The sequence below is a fragment of the Canis aureus genome, chromosome 19, assembly GCF_053574225.1.
Source record: "Canis aureus isolate CA01 chromosome 19, VMU_Caureus_v.1.0, whole genome shotgun sequence".
Lineage (NCBI taxonomy): Eukaryota > Metazoa > Chordata > Mammalia > Carnivora > Canidae > Canis > Canis aureus.
The window spans coordinates 52,320,691-52,347,979 of NC_135629.1; the positions used below are offsets into that span (position 1 = coordinate 52,320,691).

A 27,289-nucleotide genomic window follows, 5' to 3' on the forward strand; every position below is an offset into this window, starting at 1 on the left:
ACGACAGGCTAAAAAGGGTCCATTGGATTTAGAAACATGGAGGCCATTGGTGGACTTTGCTGTGTTGGTGGTATGATAGGGTCAGAAACTAGATAGACATGATGGAGAAGGCAGTTAGTATAGATAACTAGGAAGAGGAGAGAAGTGGGAGACAGATGGGAGGAGAAATCAAGTGAGGCATTTGGGTTTTTTAATAGAGGAGACTTGAGTTCATTTAAAAACTAATGAGAAAGTTCTGCCTGAGAAGGAGTTGAATATGCAACACAAAGACAGGATATTGATTGTATAAGACTCCCAAGAAGGGAAAAAGGACCAAAACAAGAACAGCTGCATGAACCTTAAGATGAAAGGTACCTCCTCCGCTGTAACTGGGAGTAAGGACCAGGATGGGGAAGAAGTTTGTACACAATGACAGGAGAAGAGAGATTCCATTTGATGGCTCTCATGTCCCCTGGGAAATGTGAGAATAGAGAATGGCTAGAGCCTTTCTGCTTAGTTCAAGTGGCCTGGTGACAGTGTGCTGGACTTGCCCAGGCTATGCAGCAATGAAGAAAGCCTTCTTTAAAGTCTCCTCCTGAACTCTTGGTCTGATGTTTGACCTCTGAGCCTAGAGAGAGCTCAGATGGGGTGGAGGGAGATGTCCAACTCCAGTATTTATGAGATAAGACTTGTGATGGATTCTTGAAAAGTCCCCCATTCTTGAAGATTAATGCCATTTGTAATAGCCCATCAAGAAAGCCTTGTAGGGATCCCTGGGTGGCGCAGCGGTTTGGCGCCTGCCTTTGGCCCAGGGCGCGATCCTGGAGACCTGGGATCGAATCCCACATCGGGCTCCCGGTGCATGGAGCCTGCTTCTCCCTCTGCCTGTGTCTCTGCCTCTCTCTCTCTCTCTGTGTGTGACTATCATAAATAAATAAAAATTAAAAAAAAAAAAAAAAAGAAAGCCTTGTAATAATCCTTGAAAAAGACCCATAAAATCTACTTTGAGGAATTTTAGGTAATGGCATTGGAAAATAAAGTCCCCCTACCCTGGTTAATCCTGGGACACCACAATCAGCTGCAATGGACATTCATCCCAGAGGTCTGAGCTCCAGGGGGCAGCTCACCATGAATGGGGAGATGCTCAGGAGGTGGATACTTCAGCTATTAGATATCTCAGCAGATTATGAAGATCAAGCTCAGGCAGGGTGGACCCAGCCGAGATAGACCAGGCTCAACTCAGGTTCCAAGACTAGGGATTAGCTCAAGTCCAGGGACAGAACAGGGATTCACCCCTGAGGTCTTAAGACACTCCATGGTGGACTCTGAGACAGATGAGGGTCAGGCCCAAACCCTAGGTAGACAAAGGCTGAACTTGAGTCCAGGGATAGACCAAAGATAAGCCTGGTCCCAGGAGACCAGGAACAAATCCAAGTCCTGAGTGCATCAGGGCTACAGTGGAAGCCTGAGATAGACAAGGCCAACCCCACATCTTGGGAGAGACCAGAGCATAGCGCCTGATGACAGAAACATAAAATAGGCTTCTCTTGGGGGAGTTGAGGGAACAGCAAGTTTGCCCTCTGGGGATCTCCCTACTTGTTGAGACTCTTCCCTCAAACTGGTGAGTACCTCTGTGATTAATGTCCATTGCAAATGACATGGCATGTTCTAGGACTAATGAGGAGAAGTGAATTGTATTTTCCACTATAAGGTCATCCTAGGATCTGAGTTTGAGCCAGCACAGGCCCATGAGCCTGGAGACATGCTCAGCAGAGCTGACAGCTTGGGAATGCCCAGGGTGGCTGACCCTCCCTCCATGGTGGCTTGTGACCACTGATGCAGACTGGAGCAACACCTACATTCCACACAGGCACATAACACACAGGAGCTCACATATTCACACTGCAGCGCATGCACACGGGCGCGCACACACACACACACACACACATGGCACCAACCACACCTATGCCTCAAGCACACAGCAACATGCTTGGCACAGACATACACAGTGACACAGCAGCCACACACAGATCCTCATGCATATGTGCATAGACTGTATCACGGTCTCACACACTATCAGCCAACCAAGGCAGCACACTCAGACACAGCCTCCCACATGATGACACTTCCGTATTTGTGACAGTGGCATGATTCAAGGGGGAGTGGTGCACTCTGAGAACAGCGCCCTCTGGAGGTGTGCCGTGCAGTGCCTTGCCTTTCACATTCATAGTTTCCCCCACATAGTTTTGCACGCTCTTACTCATCCCCGTTTTATATATGCAGATGTGTAATTTCATACACTCACTGATGCTCACCCACTTAGGCTTATAAATGCCTATGCACAATTGTGGGTTCTTGGCCACACACAGACGTGCCACACATCCATCTCACTCTTTAAATGAGCTCATGCCGTTGACAGGGGTCTCTGCCTTGTGTGGTCACTTGGGGACCCCAGCTGACAGAGGCTTCTCATCAACACATGCTTCCACGATTGCTGAGACAAGAATGTGGCAAATCACTCACTGGCTCTTAAAGCTGTCACTGGGAAGTCACCAACAGTCACATGGCATTGGCTAAAGGGAGTCACAGGGCCATACCGTGGAAGCACAGCTCTCTCATGCACCCAAGAGAGAAGAAATGGAAAAGTTGTGAACAGTTGTGTTGGCTGCCACAGTTTCTTACACATTCAGAGAGTAACACACTCACACATGCAGCTTCACACATGCATGCTTGATCTCCTCTTTTATGGACCAGTCTTTATGACCTGTCCCTCTCCTTGGGACCAGGCCGGGAGCCACCCATGCCTTCCCAGTGGTTTGCTTGCAGAGCCACCTTGCCTCCTGGCATATCTGAGGGGCCTCCCCTCCCTCCTGAGCCGGGGGTCCCAGGGTAATGAGTTTCCAAGCTGGAGCTGAGAAAACAGCGCAGACACCTTCTCTGCCCCCGGAGTGGGTGGTATTTTTCCACAGACACTGGGGAAGAATAATAATAGGCATTGGGAGATCTCTGTATTGGCTGAGAACCTTCCCCATCTTGCCAGCTGCAGCTTGGAAGGGGAGCCTGGAGGGAAGAAGGCAAATCCAGAGAGACCCTCATTCTCCCCACCCGCATGTCCTCCCAACACCACAGGAGACCCTCTCCTTCCCCTTATGGTCCACCCACTCCTCCTTTCGACTACTTAAATATTCCAAGGCAGGAAGCTCATGAATATTTATAGGGGCCTGGCAGTGAGAGAGATAAAAAAAAAAAAACATTTGGAATTTATGAACCAAGATCCGTCTATAAATAACAGGCCTGTGGCTGATGGGGTTCTTCCCTCACCCACCACATTCCTTCAAGTTCAGTTCCAACCCTGTCCAAGCCTCCCGGAGCTACCCCACACGCACACACGTGTGCACACACACACATGCACGCATGCACACAGCTTGGCTGTGGTTGCACAAATTCCCATCCTCCAGTGCAGTGTCACACACACATAGCGAGTATACAGACATGTGTTTGCACCTGCCTGTGGTCTGGCCCACTGCTTCCCTTCCACACACAGAAATGCACATGCAAAATCTGCTTCAGCATGTCCAGGCAGCCTCCTATGTCCACGTTCAGGCAGATGCAACCACTTGGGCTTGGACCAGCACACACCGCACAGTCACATGCAATCTCACATGTCTGTGGTCCCAGCGCATGGGCCCATTCCCTGACCCATGACTTTGCTCTGGGCCTTGCTTTCCTCATCTGTGTAAGGGGAACGCTTATAGGGTATTTGTGCAGAATTTTAACAAACCAATATTAAGTACCTGTTGTGTGCAAGATACTGTTGTAGGTGCTGGCAATATACCGATTTACAAAAATAGGTAAAAATCCCTGCCTGGAGTCCTGGAGGGAAGAATGATAATACATAAAATCAGTGCACAAATGATGTAGGTGTGTCAGAAGTTGGTAAGGAAGAGATGGGGTGGGTAGTGCTGAGACACTTGTAGTTTTGACTGGGGTGGGAGCCGTCAGGGAGGGTCTCTGGAAGCAATGACATTTAAGTGAAGATTTGAAGGAGGTGGAAGGACATTCCAGGCAGGGGGAATAGCCAGAGCCAAGACTCGTTATACAGGAAGCAGGCTTGAGGTGGTGGAAGGAACAGAGAGGAGATCGCATGGCTGGAGCAGAGTGAGGGAGGGGGAAAGAGGGAGGGGGTAGGGCCGAGAGAGAATGGGGCAAATCTGGTTAGGCCCACTGGGCTGTAGTGAGGATTTTATCCAGGGAAGGTGGGAGCCGTGGAGGGTTCTGAACAGAGGAAGAACATGGCCTGAGGTGCTCACCGGCGCCCTCTGGATGCTGTGGGGACAGGGTGGCAGCAGGGGCACCAGGGCAGAGGCATCTTCACCGGGGAGATAACTGTGGAGATGGGGAGAAGTGAGTAGATTTCTGATTGTAAAGCTGTACGAGAAAGAGGCGATGAAAGCTGGCTCCAAGTGAATGCATTCAAGTATTCATTCTTCAATATCAGAAGTGTTTATTGAGCACATACTATGTGCTGGGCACTGTTCTAGTTTGAGAACACAGCGATGAACAAAGCGATCAACATCCCTGCCCTCAGGGAACTGACAGTATCGTGGGGGAGAGACAAATACGAAACAAGATACATTTGAGTGCACGATCAAGGGGTAGTGCACTCTTATGTGGAAACCGCAGCAGAGCGAGCCTTGGAGGGTGATAGGGGCTGCACGTGGAGACTGGTTGGACTGGGCAAAACCGGGATGCGTTTTGAAGCCAGAACTGCTCTCAGGATTGGCAGGCGGTTTGCATACGTAGGTGGAAGTGCCAGAACTTGGTGCCTGGGTGTGAACATGAGCTTTGAAGGGACACCCACATAGATACCCTTAGGTTGAATGTTCATCGTTTTCCCCCCTGCTTAGGTTGGGTTCCTGAGAAGCAGTACCTGAGTAGGATTTGGAGCATGTGGTTACTTGTGAATGGAGGGTAAGGGAAGTGGGAGCGGGGAGGGGATGAGGTCTCAGGTGAGCTCCAGGCTTGGCTTGCTCCACGGGGGTGGAGGTCTCTCTGGAACGTAACTTGTGCTGCAGAGGGGTGGGCTTTTGGACCACTGTGTCAATCCTGTTTTGGCTGCTCCTGGGGCTGGGGGCTGCCTCTCAGAGTGTAGTGATTCCCAAAACCAAGGACAGGTCTCCAGGAAAGGTCACAGGTGCTAGCTGTGAGCTCCCACTCTCAGCATCTGTGGGGTGGGTGTGCCCAGTGAGGAGATCTAGGCAGAGACCCAAGAGCATCTCCTATACCCCCAGGCTCCAGCGAACAGGGTCACAGGAGCACCAGGCATTTATGCCAATCATAGCGTGGATGTCTGACACCAGAACCTGTTCTCAGCGCTCTCGGGATAAAAATCAGGCCAACTTGGCACCAGGGCTCCCCTGACACAGCTGAGGTCCTTTCTGGATTCATTAACTGCCGGAGACTCAGCCCTCTGCTTCCCAGACTTGTCTGGAATTGCAGATAGGAACTGAGAGGAAGACACACTGCCCTGGAACAGGGCATTTAATTCTCCCGTGGTCCTATGGAAAGACACTGCTATGGTATCCATTTTGCAGACGCTGAAACGCATGCGCAGAGAAGTTAAATCACTTGCCCAAAGTCACACAGCTAGAAAGTAGAGGAGCCAGGATTTGAACTCAAGTTTTTAGGCTCCGGGGTCTATGTGCTTCCAAGCTACGCTCAACTGCTTTAGACTCCATGAGTCCTTCAAAACCCAGAGCCCTGGTATCCACCCTGAGAAGGAAGGGGAAGAAGAGAGGTGAGCCTAAGAGAGTGTGGACACAGAGTGCGGGAGAAAGAGGTCCCATAAAGGACTCGGAGTGTGCAGGAGGCATTTGTTAATCTGTTCATTCATCCATGCCCTAATGAGACCTACCTACCTGTCCGGCATGTGCTGGTATTGGGGCCATGGTGGGAAAGTAGACCCAGCCCTGCCCTTGTGGAGCTTACGGCCTAATAGGGCACATGGATGCCCACCCAGGCAAAGAAAGGTATAAAATATAAATAAATAAGAGTGGGAAGGGGTAGGGAACTGTGGAGACATGCCACAGGAGGGGTCCTAGATCTGTCTGCAGGGATAGGAAGCTTCCTGGAGGTGGTGATGTTTACTCTCAGCCCTGAAGGATACACAGAATTTGGAGAGTCTTGGGGGAGCTGGCTGGAGGGCAGCAGAGTAGAAACACCAGCCTCTGTATAGCCCCACAGACCTGCGTTTGTAATTCCAGCCCCACCACTTAATATATAAAGAAGCAGCATTGTAAAAAACATTGTACATCTACTGAGCACTATGTACCAGGATCACACCCGGAGCCGAAGGCAGACACTCAACTGCCGAGCCACCCAGGCTTCCCAAGGAGGTGACTTTTAAACTTAGCTCTTAACTATGCACAAGAAGGATCTAGTGTTATCATTATACCATCAGACTTAATTGTGGGCCATGAAATGGAACAGTTGACCTGAGCAAACACTCTGTAAATTTGTAGCTTGGTGGTCAAGACAACTCTAGGGAGAGGCAGTGTGAGGCCACGGTCCTGGGGGCTGGTCACTTACCTGGTGTCCCTTAGATCTGTTCCTTGCCCTTTGTTCTCTGTATCCTAGAGCAGTTGACCCTGAAAACTACATCTCCCAAGTTCCCTTGCTCCCTGGCTTCCTGGTGGGTTCAGCCAATGGGAGTCTGTGGTGGCGGTTGGAGGTGGGAGGAAGAGAAAAGCCAAAGGATTTCTCCCCTATTTCTTGGCTGTAGGCTGTGGTCTTGGCTGCTCCCTGCCTCCAGCTCCCAGTCAGGGGGCCATGATTCCTGCTTGGTGGTCCTGGTTCCCGGGCTCTGGAACACCCCTCCTCCCTTTGCCCTGCCAGCCCTGAAGCTTCCTGCATTTACTATTCTTTTGATCATCCACTTCCCCCACTTCCCTCTTTCAGCCTTTCTGGCTCCTCAGTATCACACTTGCCATATTAATTCCCTCCATGGAAGCATCTAGCGTGGCCTCTGTTCCATATCAGGCTCTGTCACTCGACTTTCCCTCCCTCACCTTCAGTGTATGGCACCCCGACACCACAGTTTGTGCAGTGAAGGGCAAGTACTGTCAGCGGCTCACCTTACACAGTTCTTAGTCTGTATGGTTCACAGCTCTGCGCATGGGCACTCGTTTGCTTCCGTGACAGCACTGTTTCACAGATGGGGAAACCAAGGCATGGTGAGGTTCAAGTCACTTGCCCAAGGTCACGTGGCTAGGAGGTGACAGTAGGAGGTCCCCTGCATACACAACGTGCATGCACAGTACCTGGCACACAGGCAGTGCTTGCCAAGCCTGGGGACTCTAATAATCATTACATGTGGAGCTGGTGTCTGGTTAGTACCAACGCTGGAAGTGATGCTGCAGTGCCACCTGGGATGGACACCACAATGCATGCTGATCGAAGGCTCTTCTGGGACCTGCCACCTGGCAGAGCAATCTTCAGGCTCCTGCTGGCTCCCGTCCCAGACCTAGAGGAAGGGGGCAAAGGGCCTATCTCTGGCAGCGTTGACTGGGAGCAGCTGCTCAGTGCTTAGCTGGGATCGATTTCCCTTCAAGTGGCCCATTCTCGCTAACAAAGGGCTCCGGTGACCCCGGTGGCTGTCACTGCCCCCTCCTCTCTGAGAGGAGGACGTGTCTCATGGCTGGAGCTGTTTTCTGTCTTTGAGATTCATTTCTTTGAAAGCTCTGGAGGGTCCCTGGGTGGCTCAGAGGTTTAGCGCCTGCCTTTGGCCCAGGGCGCGATTCTGGAGTCCCTGGATCGAGTCCCGCGTCGGGCTCCTGGCATGGAGCCTGTTTCTCCCTCTGCCTGTGTCTCTGCCTCTCACTCTCTCTATATCTATCATGAATAAATAAATAAAAATCTTTAAAAAAAAAAAAAAGAAAGCTCTGGAAAACTCACAAGGATGGGCCAAGTTGGCCCTCAGGTGTGCTCATCTGGTGGATTTCTCTGCCTCTCTGTCTTGCTCTGGCCAGTCCATCCTCCATGACGTTCCTGACCAGATCCTTCCCTACTCACACATGACTGTTGGTTGAACTGTGTCCACCCCCCAAACTCTCTCTCCTCTGTCCCCCTGTCTCCTATGGCTGCTGTCATTGACTGAGCTCCACTGGACACTAGAGGGCAGGGGGTCCTGGGAGGCGAGGGCTGCGGGGCGTCAGCCTCCCAGAGCACAGAGAGGACAGAGGAATGGGGAGGGAGGATCTGGACAGACCAGCAGAACACCCAGCTCATCTCCCACCTCCCAATTTGAGATTTGGCACCCCACCGAAAAACTTTCGAGTGTGCCACCTCTCTTCCTACCAGAATGGAACTGACATGAGGGCAGGGGTCCTCGTCTGTCTCATTTGCTGCTGAGTCTCTAGGGCCTAAAGCGCGCCTACCACATAGTAGGTGCTCAAAAAATATTTGTGGGCTGCACAGTTCTCTCCCCTCCAGGTCTTTGCCCATGTTGCTTCCTCTGCCTAAAATCCTCTCATTCACCCTCCTGACTCCTGCCCAGTCATCCAGTCTGTTTAGCTATGGCTTCTTCCAGAAGGCTATCCCCGAGCCCTCAAAACCAGGATCCATAGCCAGCCTCTGCGTATGGCACTGTGTACTGCCCCCGACACGGCACTGGTCATACTGTTTTATAATTGCCTCTTCGCTTGACTTTCAAACATTAGCTCACTTAACCCTTAAAACACCAACATTGTCATCACCCTACTTCCCTTTGAGAGAGAGGCAAACTGAGGCTCTGAGAGGGCGAGTCACTTGCCCAGGGTAACACAGAGCCAGGATTTAAATGCAGACGGTACTGGCTGCCTCTTTGTGTCTCTGTCAGCACCTATCTGCTTATTTTTATTCCATAATCAATTTTAATGCACTCCCTTGTGTATTACGTTGCCTGTGTTAAGCCATTTCAATATATTACCAACGATCTCAATAACATCACTACTGTTCTTAGCTCCATATTACAACTGGGGAAACGGAGGCTTGGGGTGGCCCAGTCACTTGCCCAAGGGCACAGAGCAGAGCTGGAATTTGAACTCAGGTGACTGGCTCCAAAGTCAAAGCCCTCAGTGACCATGCTCTGTGGCCTCACCTCGGCTGGAGGAACCGAAGGCCTTTGAGAGTCACTTCCTGGGCTGTTTGTCAAAGATGCAGCCAAATGACAAAAGGGTTGAACCCCACATTAGCTTGCTGCCCTCCGAGGCATACACGGAGCTAGGAGATCATAGAAGTAGGTTTTCGGGCAGTGCTGGCAGCTGGCTGTCCTTGTGAGTTATTAGCTAGCAGGTTGGTCCCCTGTCCCCTCCTTTTTTTTTTCCCCCTGTCCCCTCCTGACCACACTATCCAGCCTTCAAGGTTTCCTCCCTCTACACCCCCCCCAACCTGGGAGCATCACAGCAAACACCTCCATTTTGTGCAGGGGCGTCCCTGGCTATAGGCATGAAATGCCTCAGCCGGCCACGGAAGATAAATTTCCCCCATGACGACCTTTTCCACGCGCCGACGGATTGATTTCAGAAATCCATCCCCAGCCAATATGCCTAGCCCCAGCCCCCACCGCGGGCGCTGATGGCTGCAAATTTATGCCCAGTCCAGAAATTGAATTCCTGTAAGTCGAGGGAAGTGTCGGAAAAGCTCACCCAGGTTCATTTTTACCTCTGACAAACTTCAGGCGAGAGATTAAAACCAGGCCAGTGTCTTCCAGCAGCGGGGACCATGGTGGCGGGGAAATGACCTCGACGGGGACATTTTTCTCATGTCCCTGCTTTCAGCCCAGCCTGCCAGGGCTGAGAAATAAAAAGCAGCCAGACCCGCAGGTCTGCATTGTTAAAGGGAATTCCCGTTTTTGACCTGCTAATGTTAGTAGAGGGGCACACTCTGTGTACCCAAAGGCAGGGCTCCAGGTCCCCATGGCAAATATTGAGCCATTCAGAGGGACGGGAAATAAAGCATCAAATTCATCTCCATCACCAGCTAGGCTCCTGCACCAGCTCCTGAGGCCAGCTCAGTCTCTGCAACATTGTGAGGTTCTAATTAAGCTTCCTTGGGCTGTGACAGACAGGACATCAAAGGGTGGATGATTCCAGGGCCCCAAACCCCCACCCTGCCCCTGCCAGCAGCCCAAAGGCCTGGGAGGGAGAAGCTGAGAAACCAAGTGACAGCTCTGAGAAGGAAGAAACCCATCTTGCTAGAAAGATCTCTCTCACTTGCCTTGAAAAATGAGATGTCTGATGCAAATGTAGCTGCTTCTCTTTGGTACAAAACCCCCTAAATATTAAAGAAATGAATCCTTGATGTCTACAAAGAAAGGATCAAAAAGGAGCCCTTCTGAAAAGAGAAGAGCTTTTATTTCACTGTGAACTTTTCTAGATCTAGCCTCTGGCAGGGATGCCCACAGAACACGGGGTGTAGGAGAATAAAGAAAGAAATGATTGCCATTCATGTATTCATTCATTTAGGAAGTGTCTCTGAAGCAGCTACTGTGTGCCAGGCATCGGGCAGTGTGCCAGGGGAGAAATTAAGACCTGGTTCCTGTCCTTCAAAGCCTGTGGGGCAAGTGCAAAGTCCTTGACCACTAGCGCTCAAAACCGTCAAGGTCCTGAGAAACAAGGGAAGACTGAGAAGCTATCACGACCAGAGGAGATGAAGAAGACGTGAGGACTAAGTGCAATGTGGGATTCTGGGTGGGACTCTGGTCCAGCTGGGGAAATCCGAATATGGCTGAAATGTAGTCGCAGTGGAGCACCAATGCTGGTTTCTTCATTGTGACAGGTGTATCATGGGTGTGCAGGATGTTACCAACAGGGGAAATCGGGTAGAGGGTATATGGGAGGTCTCTGCTATCTTCACCACTTTTCAATAAAGCTAAAATTTTTTTTTAAAGATTTTACTTATTTATTCATGAGAGACACGCAGAGAGAGAGACAGAGACACAGGCAGAGGGAGAAGCAGGCTCCATGGGCAGCCCCAGTGGCGCAGCGGTTTAGCGCCGCCTGCAGCCTGGGGTGTGATCCTGGAGACCCGGAATCGGGTCCCACGTCGGGCTCCCTGCATGGAGCCTGCTTCTCCCTCTGCCTGTGTCTCTGCCTCTCTCTCTCTCTCTCTCTGAATAAATAAATAAATAAATCTTAAAAAACAAAACAAAACAAAAACAAACAAACAAAGAAGCAGGCTTCATGCAGGGAGCCCGACGTGGGACTCGATCCTGGGTCTCCAGGATCAGGCCCTGGGCTGAAGGTGATGCTAAACCGCTGAGCTACCTGGGCTGCCCTGTAAAGCTAAAATCATTCCAACATTAAAAAATATATATATATATATTTTTTTTTTTTTATGATCACACAGAGAGAGAGAGAGAGAGAGAGGCAGAGACACAGGCAGAGGGAGAAGCAGGCTCCATGCACTGGGAGCCCGACGTGGGATTCGATCCCGGGTCTCCAGGATCGCGCCCTGGGCCAAAGGCAGGCGCTAAACCGCTGCGCCACCCAGGGATCCCCTATATTTTGTTTTTAAAAAGTCAGCAAGGGACATGGAACTATTCTAGAACAGCACTGGTTCCGTGAGTTACTATGAAGGTCCTACTGACTGGGCACACACTGTGTACCAGGCACTGCAGTTGACTCTTAATAAGTGCTAACTCCTCATCCTGATGACAGCTGTGCAAAGCCTGGCTATTACGATCACATCTTTTAGGTGAGAAAGCAGAGAGATTAAGAAAGGCACAGAGGGGTTAAGCTGCTTGCCCCAGGTCGCACAGGAAGGAACAGGTCAGAATTTGGACTGCATCCAGCCTGTGCTGTTGAACTGTACAGCTGCCTGTTTGTGCACATGTATTTATTGAGCAGCTACTGCTCCCTTCAGGGTCTGACTAAAGAAACATCTCTTTGAGGGATTGTAGGGATTTTTTTAAAAGGTTTTATTTATTTATTTATTCATGAGAGACACAGAGAGAGAGAGAGGCAGAGACACAGGCAGAGGGAGAAGCAGGGAGCCTGATTCGAGACTTGATCCTAGGACCCTGGGATCACGACCTGAGCCAAAGGCAGATGCTCAACCACTGAGCCACCCAGGTTCCCCCAAAGGACAGTTTTGATCTCTTTTTTTACAAATGACAGAGGCCAAGTGATCTGCTTAGGAACTCACAAAAAGATAGCTGCATATCCAGGACTTGAACATTTATTTTGGCTCAACCACATAGGGTTCTTATGAGGATTGGTGAGAAATTAGCTGCAAAGCACCCAGAATAGGGCCTGGTTCACAGGACGTGTGCCATCAATTTGAGCTTTTACTGATGATGATGCTATTATTAATTATTATTATTACTACTACCACTTTCATGATGCTGAAAGACCTCTCTTTGCATGGAACTACCATATCCCATGGTCACAGGACTCTGTGGTGTGTGTGTGTGCATGTCTTGGGGGGAGAGGCACTACTAAAAATCCTAAAATCAATTTAGGGCATTGAAACCAGAGCACCCCACTCTGCTGAGGCCTGAGCAGGTTTCCCCCATGTGAAGAGGAGGGCGAGTGTCGGAGCACAGACAAAAGTCCAGCGACAGAAACGGAACTAAAATAACTGTGGGGTGGAGACAGGCAAGTGAGGAAGCTGAGGATTCAGTCAGGCTCATTCGGGAAGGACGAGTGACTGGCTTTATATGGAAGGCACCTGGAGCCGCGAAAGGTTCCAGGGGGAAGTGACATGTCACAAGCCAGCTCTGGCCTCTCTGGGGAGAATGGATCAGAGGCGAGGCCAAGCTTCCATGGAAAGGAGAAAGACTCTTCTCCCCTGAGCAAGGATCTGAGAGTCTGACAGGCCAGGGTCCAAATCCCAGCTTGGATACTTATCTGCTCTGTGAATTTGAACAACTGACTTCTCTCTGTGCCTCAATTTTTCCATCTGTAAAATGGGGCTAGTGTGGGGCACCTGGGTGGCTCGGTCAGTGAAGCGTCTGCCTTCGGCTCAGGTCACGATCCCAAGGCCCTGGTATTGAGCCCCACATCGAGCTCCCTGCTCAGTGCTTCTCCATCTGCCCCTCACCCCACTCATGCTCTCTTTTTTTTTTTCTCTCTCTCTCAAGTAAATAAATAAAATCATAAAAAAAAGTAGAATGGAGCTAGCGCTAGTACCTACCTCACTGCGTGAGCGGAGGCTACAAGGACTTCACATTTGTAAAGCAGCTTAGAAGAGTGGCTTAGGCTGTTCGGGTTGTATAACACAAGTAGTATAGATGGACGGGCTGAAGCAACCACAGTTATTTCTCACAGTCCTGGAGGCTGGGGAGTCTATCAAAGTGCAGGCGGATTCTGTGTCTGACGAGAGCCAGATTCTGGCTCATAGGCAGCGTCCTCTCCCTGTGTCATCATGTGGCGGGAGGGACGAGGGAGCCCTCTCGGGTCTCTAATCAGGGCACCACCTTCAAACACCATCACATGGCCGGTTGGGCTTCAACATATGGGTTTTGGGAAGACAGAAGCATTCAGTCCATAGCAAAGGGCAAACTCTACAAGTTGTTAAATAAAATATGAAGCCTCCGTGGGCGTGCGTGGTGCCTCCTCCCCTCCATCCATTCTGTGAATTTAAATCCCAGCTCTCTGCCAGCAGCACCCAAATGCACATCTCAGGCCAGACTCTTGATTTCTATTCTTCCCCACTCTGCCCACCCACCCCCACTCCATCTTCCCCTTCCCCCGCCTTCAGCCTTCTCCAGCTGAGTAAAAGCACCCCCACCCACCCACCCTATTCCTCATCTCTCCCCTTTCCTTCCACCAATGTCTGGCCCCAGGCAAATCCTGTGAGCTCTGACTAGTCTGTCCCAATTACACCTACCCTGGGGGAGGACCTCATCATGGCTCACCTGGACAGCTGTGCAGTGAGCAGCAAGTTCAAAGGCCCTGGGGTGATAAAGAGCTCATGAGTCACTGAGGATCTGATAGGAGGCCCGGGAGACTTAGCAGGCTTGGGAGAGAGTTTATTTCCTCCCAGAAAGATCTCTTTAAATAGGGTGTTCCTGAGTGTTAGGGGTGGGGGTGGTGGGGACTTGCACTTTCTCAAGACAAGTTTGTCTAATGATTGGAATGACCCTTGTATGAAAATTTATAGCCTTGATGCAAACCCTTGCCCATAAACCCTACTTTTAGAGCTGTCTGCAGAGATTCGTGATGGTTCCAACACAGTATGGGCCACACTTGGAGGGAATGGACTGAGTTTGTAAATATTTGTACAAGGCAAGCCTTCTCCACACCTTTCTTGGACTTGAGTGGTGGAGGTCAGTGGAACTGAGAGACCTGTGTCTCTGCCTGCATTTCCCAAGAAAGTCTGTGTCATCGATTATTGGTCCATATTGGCATTGTGATGGCAGAGACTAAGATATCCTGAGACGTAAGTATTGGCTTTGACTGGGGGTCAAGGATGCTGGGGATCTTCTGTCAAGGCTTGGGCTGCTCCAGAGCGTAAAAGGTTGTGTTGTGCTGCCAGTCTGCATAGCCGCTTGGGGCAAAATGGGAGGGAATGAATGAATGAATGAATGGGCTCACAGTTGCCCCCAGCAACAGGCTCTCACAGGCAAAGCCCCAGCTCCTTAGGCTGCAGAGGCCCCGTCCTCCGTCTTGACATCGGTGAGCTGATGTTGTCTTTAAGACCTGTCAAGTTTATCACTCAGGGGGCATTTGCCCAATATCTCGAAGTCTGACAGGAGCAGCCTGCTATTATCTCAAGCCCTCCAGAGGGACACGGCCCCTGTCACGGCTCAGATGTGGCAGACAGGCATGTCCCTGATTATTCATCATGGCCCTTCTGCCATCCTGGCAGTCAGGGAGAAGCCATGGCCACTTCTCAGTTTGCTGGGTGCCTGTCTCCAGCCTGATATGACACAATCCCTGATCCTCCTTAGGACGACAGAAGTTAGTTCGGTGGCAGAAGGGGAAACGCATGGTGGATCTCTGTCCCATTGGCCATCCACTGTCTAGTCATTCAACAAACATTCAGCATGCCAGGCCCAGGGGATGTGGTTGATGAGCAGACAGACCTCCCCACCCCCATATGGGGGCAGAGGCAGGCTTTGAGCCACTAGTCACACCCGTGAGGTCCTAGTGGCTATTGTGATCAGCCCCTGAAGGAGTGCTGGGAAGGCATGACATGGAGGTGTGGACTGTGGAGCCAGATGCCCTGTGTTCAAAGCCCCAAGACCATATTAGAGACTGTGAAGCTCTCGGAAAGACACTTGAATCCTCTGCCCTAGTTTCTTCTCTTATCAAAGGCCCAAATGACAGCGCCTGCCAATCACCTACTTACAAAGTGCTTAGAACAATGCTTGACATAGAGGAAGAAATGGAAGTATCAGGGAAGGCCTTGGGAGGTGGGTAACAAGGGGGCATCGAGGCTACTTTTGGAAGAGACATCTGCACGAGAGCCCCAGGAATGGGGAGAGTTAGCCTGGCCATGAGATGGGGCAGGAGTGTTGATGGCAGAGGGTCCAGCCTGTGCAAAGGCCCAGAGGTGGTCAAAGCAAGGTGTTCCAGGAAGACCAGAGGATGGACCAGAGACAATGGCTAGCGGTGAAGACTTGTTGATTGCCAGCCAAGATGAGACAGGACTCCTCCCTGGCAAATTGTATTCAGGAGATATTCTGGGACAGGAAGCCCACTGAGCCACATGGGGATGAGGATGGAGCGAGCCTCTCTGCCCATCTTCTGCAGGGCTCACTCCTCTCCAACATGGGCCTTTGGGGACTGTCCATCATCCGTGGCCTCAGCCGCAGCTCCACCAGATTCTCATCGGTTCTTCCAGATTGTCTCAGTTCAAGACCTGCATCAAGCTCAGACCATTTTGACTTCAGAAAGTTAGGGAATTTGCTTTAGAGTCATTAAGGTAGTAGTAGTAGTAGTAGTAGTAGTAGTAGTAATAATAATAATAATAATAATAGCAGCAAACACATAGTCCTACATGATGATGACTGTTGTAGATGCTCGCCCATAGAGAGCATTAACTCATTCGAGTTTCCCAGCTGCCCTGTGAGGTAGGTACCATGATCCTGTCCATTTTCCAGATGAGGGAGTGGAGATGAAGTGACTTGCCTGGATCAGACAACAAGCAAGTGGCCAAGGCAGGACAAAAACCCAGGCCGCCTGACCCCCAGACTCTGCTCCTAACACCTGCCTCTAGTCTACCATCTAAGTAGGGGTAATAAACATCCAAAGGGAATGAGTTGTTTCTGTCATAAGGGATTTTTTTTTTAAGATTTTATTTATTTGAGAGAGAGAGCATGCATGCAGAAGCAGGATGGAGGGGCAGAGGGAGAGGGAATAGCAGACTCCCTGCTGACTCAGGGCTCCATCCCAGGACTCCAGGATCATGACCTGAGCCAAAGGCAGACGCTTAACTGACTGAGCCACCCAGGTGCCCCTGTCATAAGTTTTTTAAATTGAAAAAAAAAATACAATGTTATATTAGCTTCAGGTGTACAACACAGTGATTTGATAACTCTATACCTTGTGCAGTGCTCACGATGAGAAGTGTAGTCACCATCTGCCCCCGTACGACGCTGTTACAATAGATCGAGCACATTCCCTATGGCGTGCTTTTCATCCCCGTGACTTATTTATTTTGTAACTGGAAGTTTGTGGCTCTGAATCCCCTTCACCTGTTTTGCCCACACCTTTCTTCTCCCCCCTGCCCCCAGTGTAAGGAATGTTGTCGGGAAAGATGCTGGTGACATCAGAGGGACTCCTTTTTGGGAGGATCGTGGGAGAGATCCTTGCCTGTTCTTGGTACCGAAAATAGTTAAGCTTGCTCCTGAGCATCTGCTGTGCTTTTGTTTCAGGACACTGGGAACCGCATAAATGACCAGCTTTTCCTTTTTGAGTTGGCTGCTAAGGAACTTGGAGCCAAATTTATGGCCTGACCATATGCTGGTTGCTCGGGTTTTAAAGGGATGAGTTTTTTTCTTAGCCTAATTTCTGGCTCTGTCTATGTCCCTACTTTTCCTTTCCTTGTCTCCCTTGCAAAAAAAAGAAAAAAATTAAAGGCTTGAAAAAAAATCTTTTCAGGACCAATACATGTTCATGTAGGAAACTTAGAAGATAAAACCAATCTGAAGAGGACAAGAAGAATCCCCGCTAAACTCCAGTTTTCATGACTGCATACTATTCCCTCCTGTGTATGAGCCTTACGTTTTTGTTGATTTTTTTTTTTTGAGCCTTAAGTTTTGAAATCAAGCCCTCCCCTGCCACTGTCAAACAACTGGAGGGAGAAAATTTGAGGGGTCCAATTGGAAACAGTGCTTTAATGAGCATCTTCGTAGCCATCGTGTGCTTGTCCACACAAGCTAAATTCTTCCACTGGGGTTGGCTGGGTTAAATGCAAATGCAGAAACCTGGATTGGCAGACTGCCCTCCCAAAACATCGAATTCCTACTCCCCTGTCTCACTGGAGCTACCGTGTGGTAGTTTACATATCCTTGTAAACCGCTCGGAGTCCTCTGCAACAAGGCAGGGTACAAATAAATATATAAGCCCCAAGCTACTTGTGCCTCTTGATTCAATTACCCGGCCTCAAATGCAATAATATCCTTGTCTTATTAAGAGACAGCCGCTTGCTCTCTCTCTGTTGGCTCACCTCCCTGATAGCCAGCGCTCCACGGATGGCTGGCCCGGGATCCTGTGGCAGTCCCTCCTCCCCGGGAAGAAGAACCAGGAATTGTTTTTGAACCAAGATGTGGGTGGCAGGGCTGTAGGCTGAGATGATGATCCTGGGAGTGACAGCGAGAAAAATTTTTCCTGCGTGTCAGTCCTGGACCTGTTATGGGGACTGCTTGCTTAATTGGGGCAGCATCCTCAACGAAAGTATTTGGAAAAAAAAAAAAAATTTCCCAGCCAGAAAAGACGATTTGAGAAACAGCTACTTGAGCACATAGCTTACCCGCTTAGAGCCCATTAGCAGGAATATTAAGCTCAGAACCAGCGAGCAGCTCAGCCAAGAGAGCAGCTGGCTTCTCCGGTACATTTGCCACATCTGAGGTGAGGACCGTCCACCTGATTGGAGGCTTCTGTACCTGGACAGTTCCTGGGCTCTCACACCTGCTGTTACAAGCATTTTCCTTGGGATAGGCCAATGCTCTATGCCTGGGACTCTGACCTCCCAAGAGTTCATGACCGAGGTTCCAAGCTAAACCCGGTCTGAAAGAGCTGGCGTTGGCACCCTCAAACAGTGAGCCTTCCAGGATGTTCCAGTGGTTCCCGGGGACGCAAACTTGACTGCGTATTTGAACCTGAACCTGCCAGGCGAAACTCTGGATCCCTGCTGTGCTGAGAGTTGGCAGCCAAGCCCCAGGCATTTAATTACACTGCTGCAGAGAACACTTCAGCGAGGTGCGTCCAACGCAGACAATTATTTTAGGAAAGCCGTGGAGGCCTTCTCTCCTTGCCACTTAAATCTTGCTTCTCTTTTACAATTCAATATTTCGTATGTTGAAAGAAAATGGCTTGTTTGCTTCAGAGGACACACTAGGAATTGTAGAAAGGAGATGTTAATTATGTTGAACCGGGCTGCATTGTCTCTGCACAAATGAGACTCTTCCGGGAGTATGGGGCGGGGGATTCTGTCCAAGTTGCTTGGGGATCAGAGCCAGGGGAACACGGATGGGGGTGCTTAGGCTCAAGTTCTCTCTTTTGTTGTGTTTTAAAGAACCAGATTTGTCATGAAAGGAGACACAGGTAGTTTCACATTCTCCTGGAACCAAGGCGGAAGGCGTTCTTGGGCCACCCTTCTTGCCTTAGGTCGGACTCCCTCAGAAGCAGAGCTGGTGGGGAGCGGTTGAGTGCAAGTATTCGCTGGGGAGGTGATGCCACCAGGAACCAGTAGGGAAAGTGAAGGACTCCATGCGGGCGGAGCACAGGTGCCAGTGGGCTCCCCTGGAAAGCTGCATGTGGCACCCCCCGCAGAGTTCTCGTACTGGAGGGTTGAGAGGGCTACCGAGACCTCGCACCTTGCACCTCGCGCGAACTCCTGTGTGGTGCTGTGGAGGACTGCAAGGGGTGGGGGACTTCTGCTGCCTGCCCCGTGCGAAGGCAGGGGGGGCTTTGATGGCCAGAGGAAGCCTTTGGCAAAGGGGGGACCCCAGATGCTTCTGCAGTGAAGTCCTGGGGAGGCCTGAGTGTTGGCTCTACCTGAATCATACCTGCGTGCACGAAAGGCCGGGAAGGTGAGTGACTCCACTGCTCCGCGGAGGAGACGTGGACTGGTGTAAAGGGGGATCCCCCAACTCCAAAAGGGTGTACATAAGGCACAAAGACTAATTACAATCATTTCAGATGGCGTTTATGAATGGTTGTGTTGTCTTATAAATCAGTGGAGGAGTCAAGCTCATCTGTGCAATTATATCACTTGCTCACATTACAATAAGCTTTAAAAAAAAAAAGACTTTATTGAATGGGAGAGGAAAAAGGTGGGCTAATCGCTGGCATCTCCAGGATTGCTCGTAACTCACAGCCTGGCTTATCTCTGCTACGGCTCATGGGAACAGCTTCTGTGGGGCGATCAGTTAACAGCTGTCCAAATGAACAATTATTGTGGGGCTTTGTTTCTCTGTAAAACACTTGGGTTTTATCAGTTTCTTCCAGGTATGTAGGAACGCATCCTGGTTAGGACCAGAATCTTCCGTTTCCCACCTCTACCGCCACCACCCATCCCTGTTCACCTCATCTGCCCCCTCCCCCCCTTTTCTACCCTTGCTCCCCAGTCTGTCCCTCCCCTCTGACAGCCACCAGGGGGTGCCTGTGAGCACTTGGGTCTGGTGACCTCCGTCGTTCCCCATCCTCTGTGGCTCCCACTTCACCCAGGAAAAACTAAAGTCTTCCCTACAGCCCACAGGTCTTGAACATGCTGTGCTGCCCCCTCCCTGCCCTCATTTCCCCCCAACCCCTTGTCACCATTCTCACTCTGTTCCAGCCATGCCAGCCTTATCCATGTTTCCCGAACAAACTGGGCATGCTACTGCCTCAGGGCCTTTGCACCTGCTTTTATCTCTGCCTGGAACATCCTTCCCCAGATATCTGCATGGCTAATCCTTCACCCCCTTCAGGTCTTGACTCAAATGACACATTCATGGAGGCCTTCCCAGGCCACCCTAAAATTGCAACCCCGAACAACAGCAACACCCCCCCCCCATTATTCCTTCCCTATATTACTTCTTTCTATGAGACTCATCACCCTTTAGATATCTGGCGTTTACTTGTCTATCCCTGTCTTTGTCTAACGAAAGCTCCTAGAAGAGCTTTTGTGTTTTCGCATTGTGTTTACTGCTGTGTTTTCAATATTCAGAATACAGCCTGACACACACTAGGAGCTTACCAAATATTTGCTGAACAAAGGAAATCATCCTTCCCTGATAAAAACAAAAAGATTGGGACTTGTGACAAAGTCCAGTGTGTTCTGCGGAAGCTCAAGGGGGCCTGATCTAGGAGCCCACCGTGTTCCATCCAGTGATTACTCAATGCTTTTTGAGCAATGTTTCTCAAATATTTCTAGATATTGATTGGTTTTGTGCTGTCAAGCGTCCCCTCCCCTATCCCCTTCTCCTGGCTCACTCGTCCTTCAAGTTCAGCATAAGCATCCCTTTGTGGGGTACCTCCTCTGAAATCCCCAGCCTGAGAAAGATCCCCTGTTACTCCTTGCAATTTCTTTGGAGCATTCACCGAAGTAAACAGTTCTAGAACTATCAGTGGGGTTACATGCTTGATGTCTCCTCTATCCATGGGCAGCAGCCAGATGTTTTCTTCACTTCTCTCTTCCCAGCCCTATCCCAGACCCTATACCGGGCATAGAAGGGGCATTCACTACATATTTCCTAAGTGTAGAAAGTTCTGGAGTTCCTTGATGCCCATTAGCATTTCAAGGGCTCTGATAAGTCCTGCATCAAAGGGACTTGTTTCATGCTACAATGCACACATTTATTTGATCACTGAGCACGCCTGGAATGATTGCCAGTGTTCCAAGGAGCATGGCTTGGGAAACCGCCATGATTGATCCCTGAATTATCTAAGCATCATAAGCTGACATGAAGTTTAATTTAGGAGTCTGCAGTGATGCTTTCTATTCAATGGCCTGGAAGTCTCTGTGAGGATTTGGTCACCCTTTGGCCATTAACTTACTGGGGCATATCCAGAGTCCATGTTTCCCAGTGGGCTGGGAAAGCAGAGAGGGAGGTCCCGGTTTGGGGATCGGTACGAGTGGGTCTGTGCCCCGTTGAGGCAGAGCCAGTGTTGTGTGTATGCGAACTTGTGTGAGAGAATGAATTCCTGTCTCGCGGAAGGGTTCGAATCCCTCAATTTTTTGCCATGCTCCTTAACCCGCCCCACACATCATCTGTGAAATGGGTTTCCTTGAGGAGCGCTTGAGATCACATGCATCAGGCATTCGGCACATGGTCCAGCACATTCCAGGGCACCCGTCATTTCCCTGGGTCCCCTTTCTCCCTCAGCATGGGCAGAGTGAATCCCCCATTGGGTTCCTGCTGTCTGACCCCTGACTTCCCCGCAGACCCTCTTCCAAAGCCCGGAGGAAGGCTGGCAGCTGTATACCTCGGCCCAGGCCCCCGACGGGAAATGCATCTGCACGGCTGTGATCCCTGCACAGAGCACCTGCTCCCGCGATGGCCGGAGCCGGGAGCTGCGGCAGCTGATGGAGAAGGTAAGGACCTGCCAGGTTCCCCGGGAAGTCCGTGAAAATCTCCCAGTTCCCACCCTGTCTTTGCCCCCGCCCCCCCAGGTCATCTGGGGCCAGATCTAGCCAGGTAGACTCTTCAGAGCTAGTGGATAACCCAGCTCCCCTCCAAGGGGATATTTTAGCCAACATCTGTTCAATGGGTCTTTGGAGAAGCTGAGCGCTGTGTAGGGACGGGGGAGGCAGCATCTGAGTCTCCTGTGTGTGATCTCTGGCCCCAACCGTGCACATCCCACTCAGCTCTTTAACTCGCCAGACTCACCTGCTGAGAAAAATGTCCCGTGTCCCTTGGAGAGGGGTCTCACCTTCCAACCCCAGACACATACAAGATTCCATCCCCTTCTGATTATGGTTGATATGAAACAGTCCCCATTCAGAACATCCCTGAGGATGTTTTGATGCCCTTTATAGACTGATTGGTGTCCCTTGACACTATCCAGCTGAACTGCTCATTAGCTCCGATGTCAGTGTTGAAAGGGACCAGCTACCTCCCATCATCATCCCATAGAGGAGGAAGCTGAGGAAATGGTAGAGAACAGAAGAGATCCTAGTCAGCACCGGGGTCTCCCACCCACCCACGAACTCTGCAGGATCCTGCCCCGCCCACCAGAACTGCTTTGCCCACCAGTTTGGCACATCCACGTGGTGTCCCCTGATTGCTTTGTGGCATCCAGGATGGGTATTGGGCTGTTGAGTTTCTGAGAACTTCCAGGTGTCATGTGAACAGGGTGCAGGAAAACCTGTGTGTTTCTGCAAGCACCTAGTGTTGTCTCTGAGTTTACCTTGACGGGTAGAGCTCACCTTTGTCAAGTGAAATTCACCTGAGGCAGGTGGAGGTGGGAGCCAGGGGGTCCTCATTCTGGGTTAGGAGAGGCTAGGGCGACGGAATTCAGTTCATTCATGTAGCTGAGAAGTACTCCCTGGGCATCTAGTTTAGGTCAGTGCTGGGCACTGGTGATTTCGCTGTGGATGAGCCTGACACTGGGTCTTTCTTGACCATGACGATCCCCCCTGAAGGAGGCAGATGAGTAAGAATGTTCTGGGCAGTAGTTGTAGCTAGGAAGAAAATAACCACGTGAGGGAGACAGGATGAAGGGTTACTGGAGGCAGGGTGGTCAGAGGAGGCCACTCTGAGCAGGTGACACTGGGGTTGAGGCCTGAAGGATGCAAGGAGCCAGCATGGCAAGACAAAGAGAACAATGCTCCCTGTAGAGGAATCGGCAGGTGGAATGGCCCCGGGAACAGTGCTCCCTGTAGAGGAATCGGCAAGTGGAATGGGCCTGGGAACAGTGCTCCTGGGAGAGGGATTGGCAGGTGGAACGGCCTCAAGAATAGTGCTCCCTGTAGAGGGATCGGCAGGTGGGAGGGCCCCCAGGAGGAAAGGAGCTTTGAGTCTGTGCAAGGAAAGGGGGCTGGTGGTCCCAGTGGATGAGCATGGAGGCAAGGCAGGTGAGGAGGCAAGACCGACCTGCAGGGCGGCAGGAGAAGGTGATCCAGTCTTCCTTTTGAAAAGCTCCCTCTGGCTGCTGTGTGAAGGATGGACTGTGGGGGGCGAGGGTGTAAGCGCAGAGACCAGGGAGGAAGGGAAGGGGAGAGAGAGGGGAGAGGTGGTAGTGGCCACACCAGGCCGGAGCAGACGGATGGACTGGGCATGTCATCAGGAGGTTGCCGGTCAGATCAGGGGAGCAGGTTGGTGGGGTGTTGGCCTCTGGCTTCACCAGCCTGGTCTGTGGCATCTCAGGGGCTGGGGAGGGCAGGGGTCTGGCTCTCCCTAACCCTCCTGAGCTCCTAGGTCCAGAATGTCTCCCAGTCCATGGAGGTCCTTGAGTTGCGGACGTACCGTGACCTCCAGTACGTGCGCAGCATGGAGACACTCATGCGAAGCCTGGACGCACGACTCCGGGCGGCTGATGGGTCCCTCTCAGCAAAGAGCTTCCAGGTGGGTCGTTCTGGGTCAGGTCAGGGGCCAAGGGAAGAACTGGGATCAGCGACCGTTAGTTCTGAGAGTGGGGTCGTGGTGTCTGGGAAGGACCAAGGGGAGGCTGGGATCCAGGGTCGAGTGTGGACCAAATGTCAAGGGCCAGGTGTGCATCAAAGATGAGGGGTGGGTCAAAGGTTAGGGCCAGGCCTGGGTCAGAGGTCAGGGGTTAGGATCAGTGAGAGTTCCATCTCGGTGGGCAGGAACTGAAGGACAGGATGTCGGAGCTGTTGCCCTTGAGCTCAGTCCTGGAGCAGTACAAGGCGGACGCCCGCACCATCGTGCGCCTGCGGGAGGAGGTGAGGAATCTCTCCAGCAGCCTTGCAGCCATCCAGGAGGAGATGGGCGCCTACGGGTACGAGGACCTGCAGCAGCGGGTGATGGCCCTGGAGGCCCGGCTCCATGCCTGCGCCCAGAAGCTGGGTATGCTTTGACCCTTGACTTTGACCCCCGACCTCCACGCCCAACCCTAATACCACCGCTGTGCCCAGAAGCTGCACATGGCTTTGACCTCTAACGTCTAAACTTTGACCTTTGACTTAATACCCCAGGCCTAAAATAGACCCCCAAACTGGAAATGGCCCCAACCCTTGACTCCCGGCCCCCTTACCTTCAACCTAACTCCATCTTGGGACCAGATTTCTGGATCCTCCCTCACGCCTGGTCCCAGCTCTTCCCAGTTTGATCATACCATCATCCTTGCCTGTCTCCCTCGGGCTCTTCCCATCCTCCGTCCTTATCTACCCTGTTCCTGCCTCCCAGGCTGCGGGAAGCTGACTGGGGTCAGTAACCCCATCACCATTCGGGCCATGGGGTCCCGCTTTGGCTCCTGGATGACCGACACGATGGCCCCCAGTGCGGATAGCCGGGTGAGTGATCATGTCCACCCCAGGAGTCAGGCAGCCTGTGGCTGCCCACGTGCCCAGCAATTCCACACTAATGCTTCTCTTATAGCCTGAAGTGTCCCAGGATCCCCAGACCCCTTGGCCCTCCCCTCGACTGTCTAGTAACCACCAGGTGATCAAGGACCTTCCAGCCCTGAGAATCACCATGTCAGTTGTTGACCTTTGGACTTCCAGTGGCCTTTATGGTCACGACTGTCCATCACCTCAGACCCACAGGAACCAGCCACTAACTGCCCAGTGACTATCCTACTGGCTGATATTGGTCACTGGGTGGCCCCTGAGTGTCACAGATTAGAGGTAGTAAGTAGCCACTGTCTCAATAGCGTCACAGGCCTCCCACAGATTATAGTGGTTCAACCAAGTGGTTAAGAGCTTGGGTTAGGGAATCAGGCTTGGATTTGCATCCTGCTGCCACCAAATTCTCAGCTAGAAAATCTCGGGCAGTTCCTTAATGCGTCAGAGTCTCGATCTCCTTATCTTCAAAGTGGTCGTGACAGTGTTGGCATGCAAGCTTTTATGATGCTTAGCCCAATAATCAGCAGGGGTGAGGGAACTCACCCATGCTGACTTGGCGACGGTAGGCGATGATGGCAGAGGAGATGCTGCTGGCAGGCTGGGTCATCTTGTGGCTACAGGAGTGAATTCAAGTGACCTCGTCACCCAAGTGCTGGCCAGTAACCGCTAACCATGCTATCTCCAGTGACTGCTGAATTCCCGGGCCCCGTGAGTCACCAGGGCTGGCGATTTCCCTTGATCCTTAGGTAGCAAGTGTCTGTTTTAAGACCAGTGGTGTTCCCCGACCAAACGATCCCATTCCTGGGACTATGACCGGTCCTGAACGGTCACCGGACATCCCATGACTGACTAACGGCCACTTAGCGACCGCGGACCCCTAACAGCCACGGGTGATTCCTGCGTGGTTGCTGGGGCCCTTGGGTGGCCGGCGGCGGCTCCGCAGCGACAGCAGCTCTCTCGTAGGTCTGGTACATGGATGGCTATTACAAGGGCCGGCGGGTCCTGGAGTTCCGCACTCTGGGAGACTTCATCAAAGGCCAGAACTTTATCCAGCACCTGCTGCCCCAGCCGTGGGCGGGCACAGGCCACGTGGTGTACAACGGCTCCCTGTTCTACAACAAGTATCAGAGCAACGTGGTGGTCAAGTACCACTTCCGCTCACGCTCCGTGCTGGTGCAGAGGAGCCTCCCGGGGGCCGGCTACAACAACACCTTCCCCTACTCCTGGGGCGGCTTCTCGGACATGGACTTCATGGTGGACGAGAGCGGGCTCTGGGCCGTGTACACCACCAACCAGAACGCGGGCAACATCGTGGTCAGCCGGCTGGACCCGCACACGCTCGAGGTCGTGCGGTCCTGGGACACCGGCTACCCCAAGCGCAGCGCCGGCGAGGCCTTCATGATCTGCGGCGTGCTCTACGTGACCAACTCCCACCTGGCCGGGGCCAAGGTCTACTTCGCCTACTTCACCAACACGTCCAGTTACGAGTACACAGACGTGCCCTTCCACAACCAGTACTCCCACATCTCCATGCTGGATTACAACCCCCGGGAGCGGGCCCTCTACACTTGGAACAACGGCCACCAGGTGCTGTACAACGTCACCCTCTTCCACGTCATCAGCACCGCCGGGGACCCCTAAGGGTGCCCTGCAAGGCCCAGGGCCGGCGCCCTTCTGCTCCACCCACGTCCCTTTCTCTCTCTCCGGGGCCCTCTCTTCTCCCCTCTCCTGTACGTTGTTTTCTCTCCCCTCCTTTCCGCCGGGCTCTCCTTCTCTGCCTCTGTATTTCTCATTAGTGCGTTCTCTGTGTGTCTTTTCTCCTTTGTTGGGTCTCTGGTTTTGATACTTCACTCTTTCTGCCTTTTTATTGCTGACCCTCTTGTCTCTCTCTTTTCATGGATCAGACTCTCCGGTCCTTTCCCTGAGGCCTCTGTCTCTCTCTTCCCTCCTCCACCTCCCTTCTCGCTTCCCACCCAGCCCCCAGCCCCTCTCTCCAAGCCCCCTTCCCTCCCTTCAAGGAGTTGAGTGCATGGATCGGTTTCTTTCTTTTTTTTTTTTTTTTTTAATTTACACTCTTTCTTTCCAGGTTGCTGGAATAAACAGGACCTTTGACATTTGAGGCTTTGGTTGCTCTGTGTGTCTCAGGGGGGCAGAGGAGGCAAGGTGGAGGCTACGTGTGAGCCTGGAGACCCATCCCAGCTGGGCCCCCTTTGACCCAGGCAGACAAGCCCAGCCTGAGGGCCTGGTGGGCAAGCCCTCTGGGAAGACAGGCGAGGGGACCCACTCCAAAGTTGTTTTGTTTGAAAACAATCTGTCTAAAGGCAATTTGATCCAAACAACCGAGAATTCTCTCACAATGATGACAACCAGGCCTCGAATGAATATTCCCCATCACTGGTTTTTCACTCGTTGATCACACCGGTGCATCACTGAGCCATCTGGCAACTTTTTTAATTTTTTTTTTTTAAACAATTTGGCTGCTTTTAAGAATCTGGGTATGAGAGAGTAGGACATGGCATTTTTCCCTTTTCTTTTTGCTTTGTAATTTCAAAATACTTTTAGATGAGTCACACCTGTTCTGAGTTCACTACTAAAAAGGTAGCAACGACCTGAAGGTGTGCTGGGTGGCTTCAGCTGAACACACCCACACCCC

General features: G+C 51.6%; 1 protein-coding gene across 2 annotated transcripts in view; it reads left to right on the forward strand.

Moving 5' to 3' along the window:
• Positions 1-26,755, forward strand: part of OLFM2 (olfactomedin 2) — a 61,966-nt gene extending 35,211 nt beyond the window's left edge. For both annotated transcript variants that reach the window (XM_077860022.1, XM_077860021.1), the window contains exons 2-6: positions 21,556-21,705; positions 23,531-23,677; positions 23,920-24,139; positions 24,479-24,585; positions 25,600-26,755. In XM_077860022.1, the coding sequence (XP_077716148.1) occupies positions 21,556-21,705; positions 23,531-23,677; positions 23,920-24,139; positions 24,479-24,585; positions 25,600-26,277 (1,302 nt within the window). In that variant the 3' untranslated portion in view covers positions 26,278-26,755. The remainder of the gene's footprint in view (positions 1-21,555; positions 21,706-23,530; positions 23,678-23,919; positions 24,140-24,478; positions 24,586-25,599) is intronic.
• The last annotated feature ends 534 nt before the right edge of the window (positions 26,756-27,289 follow it).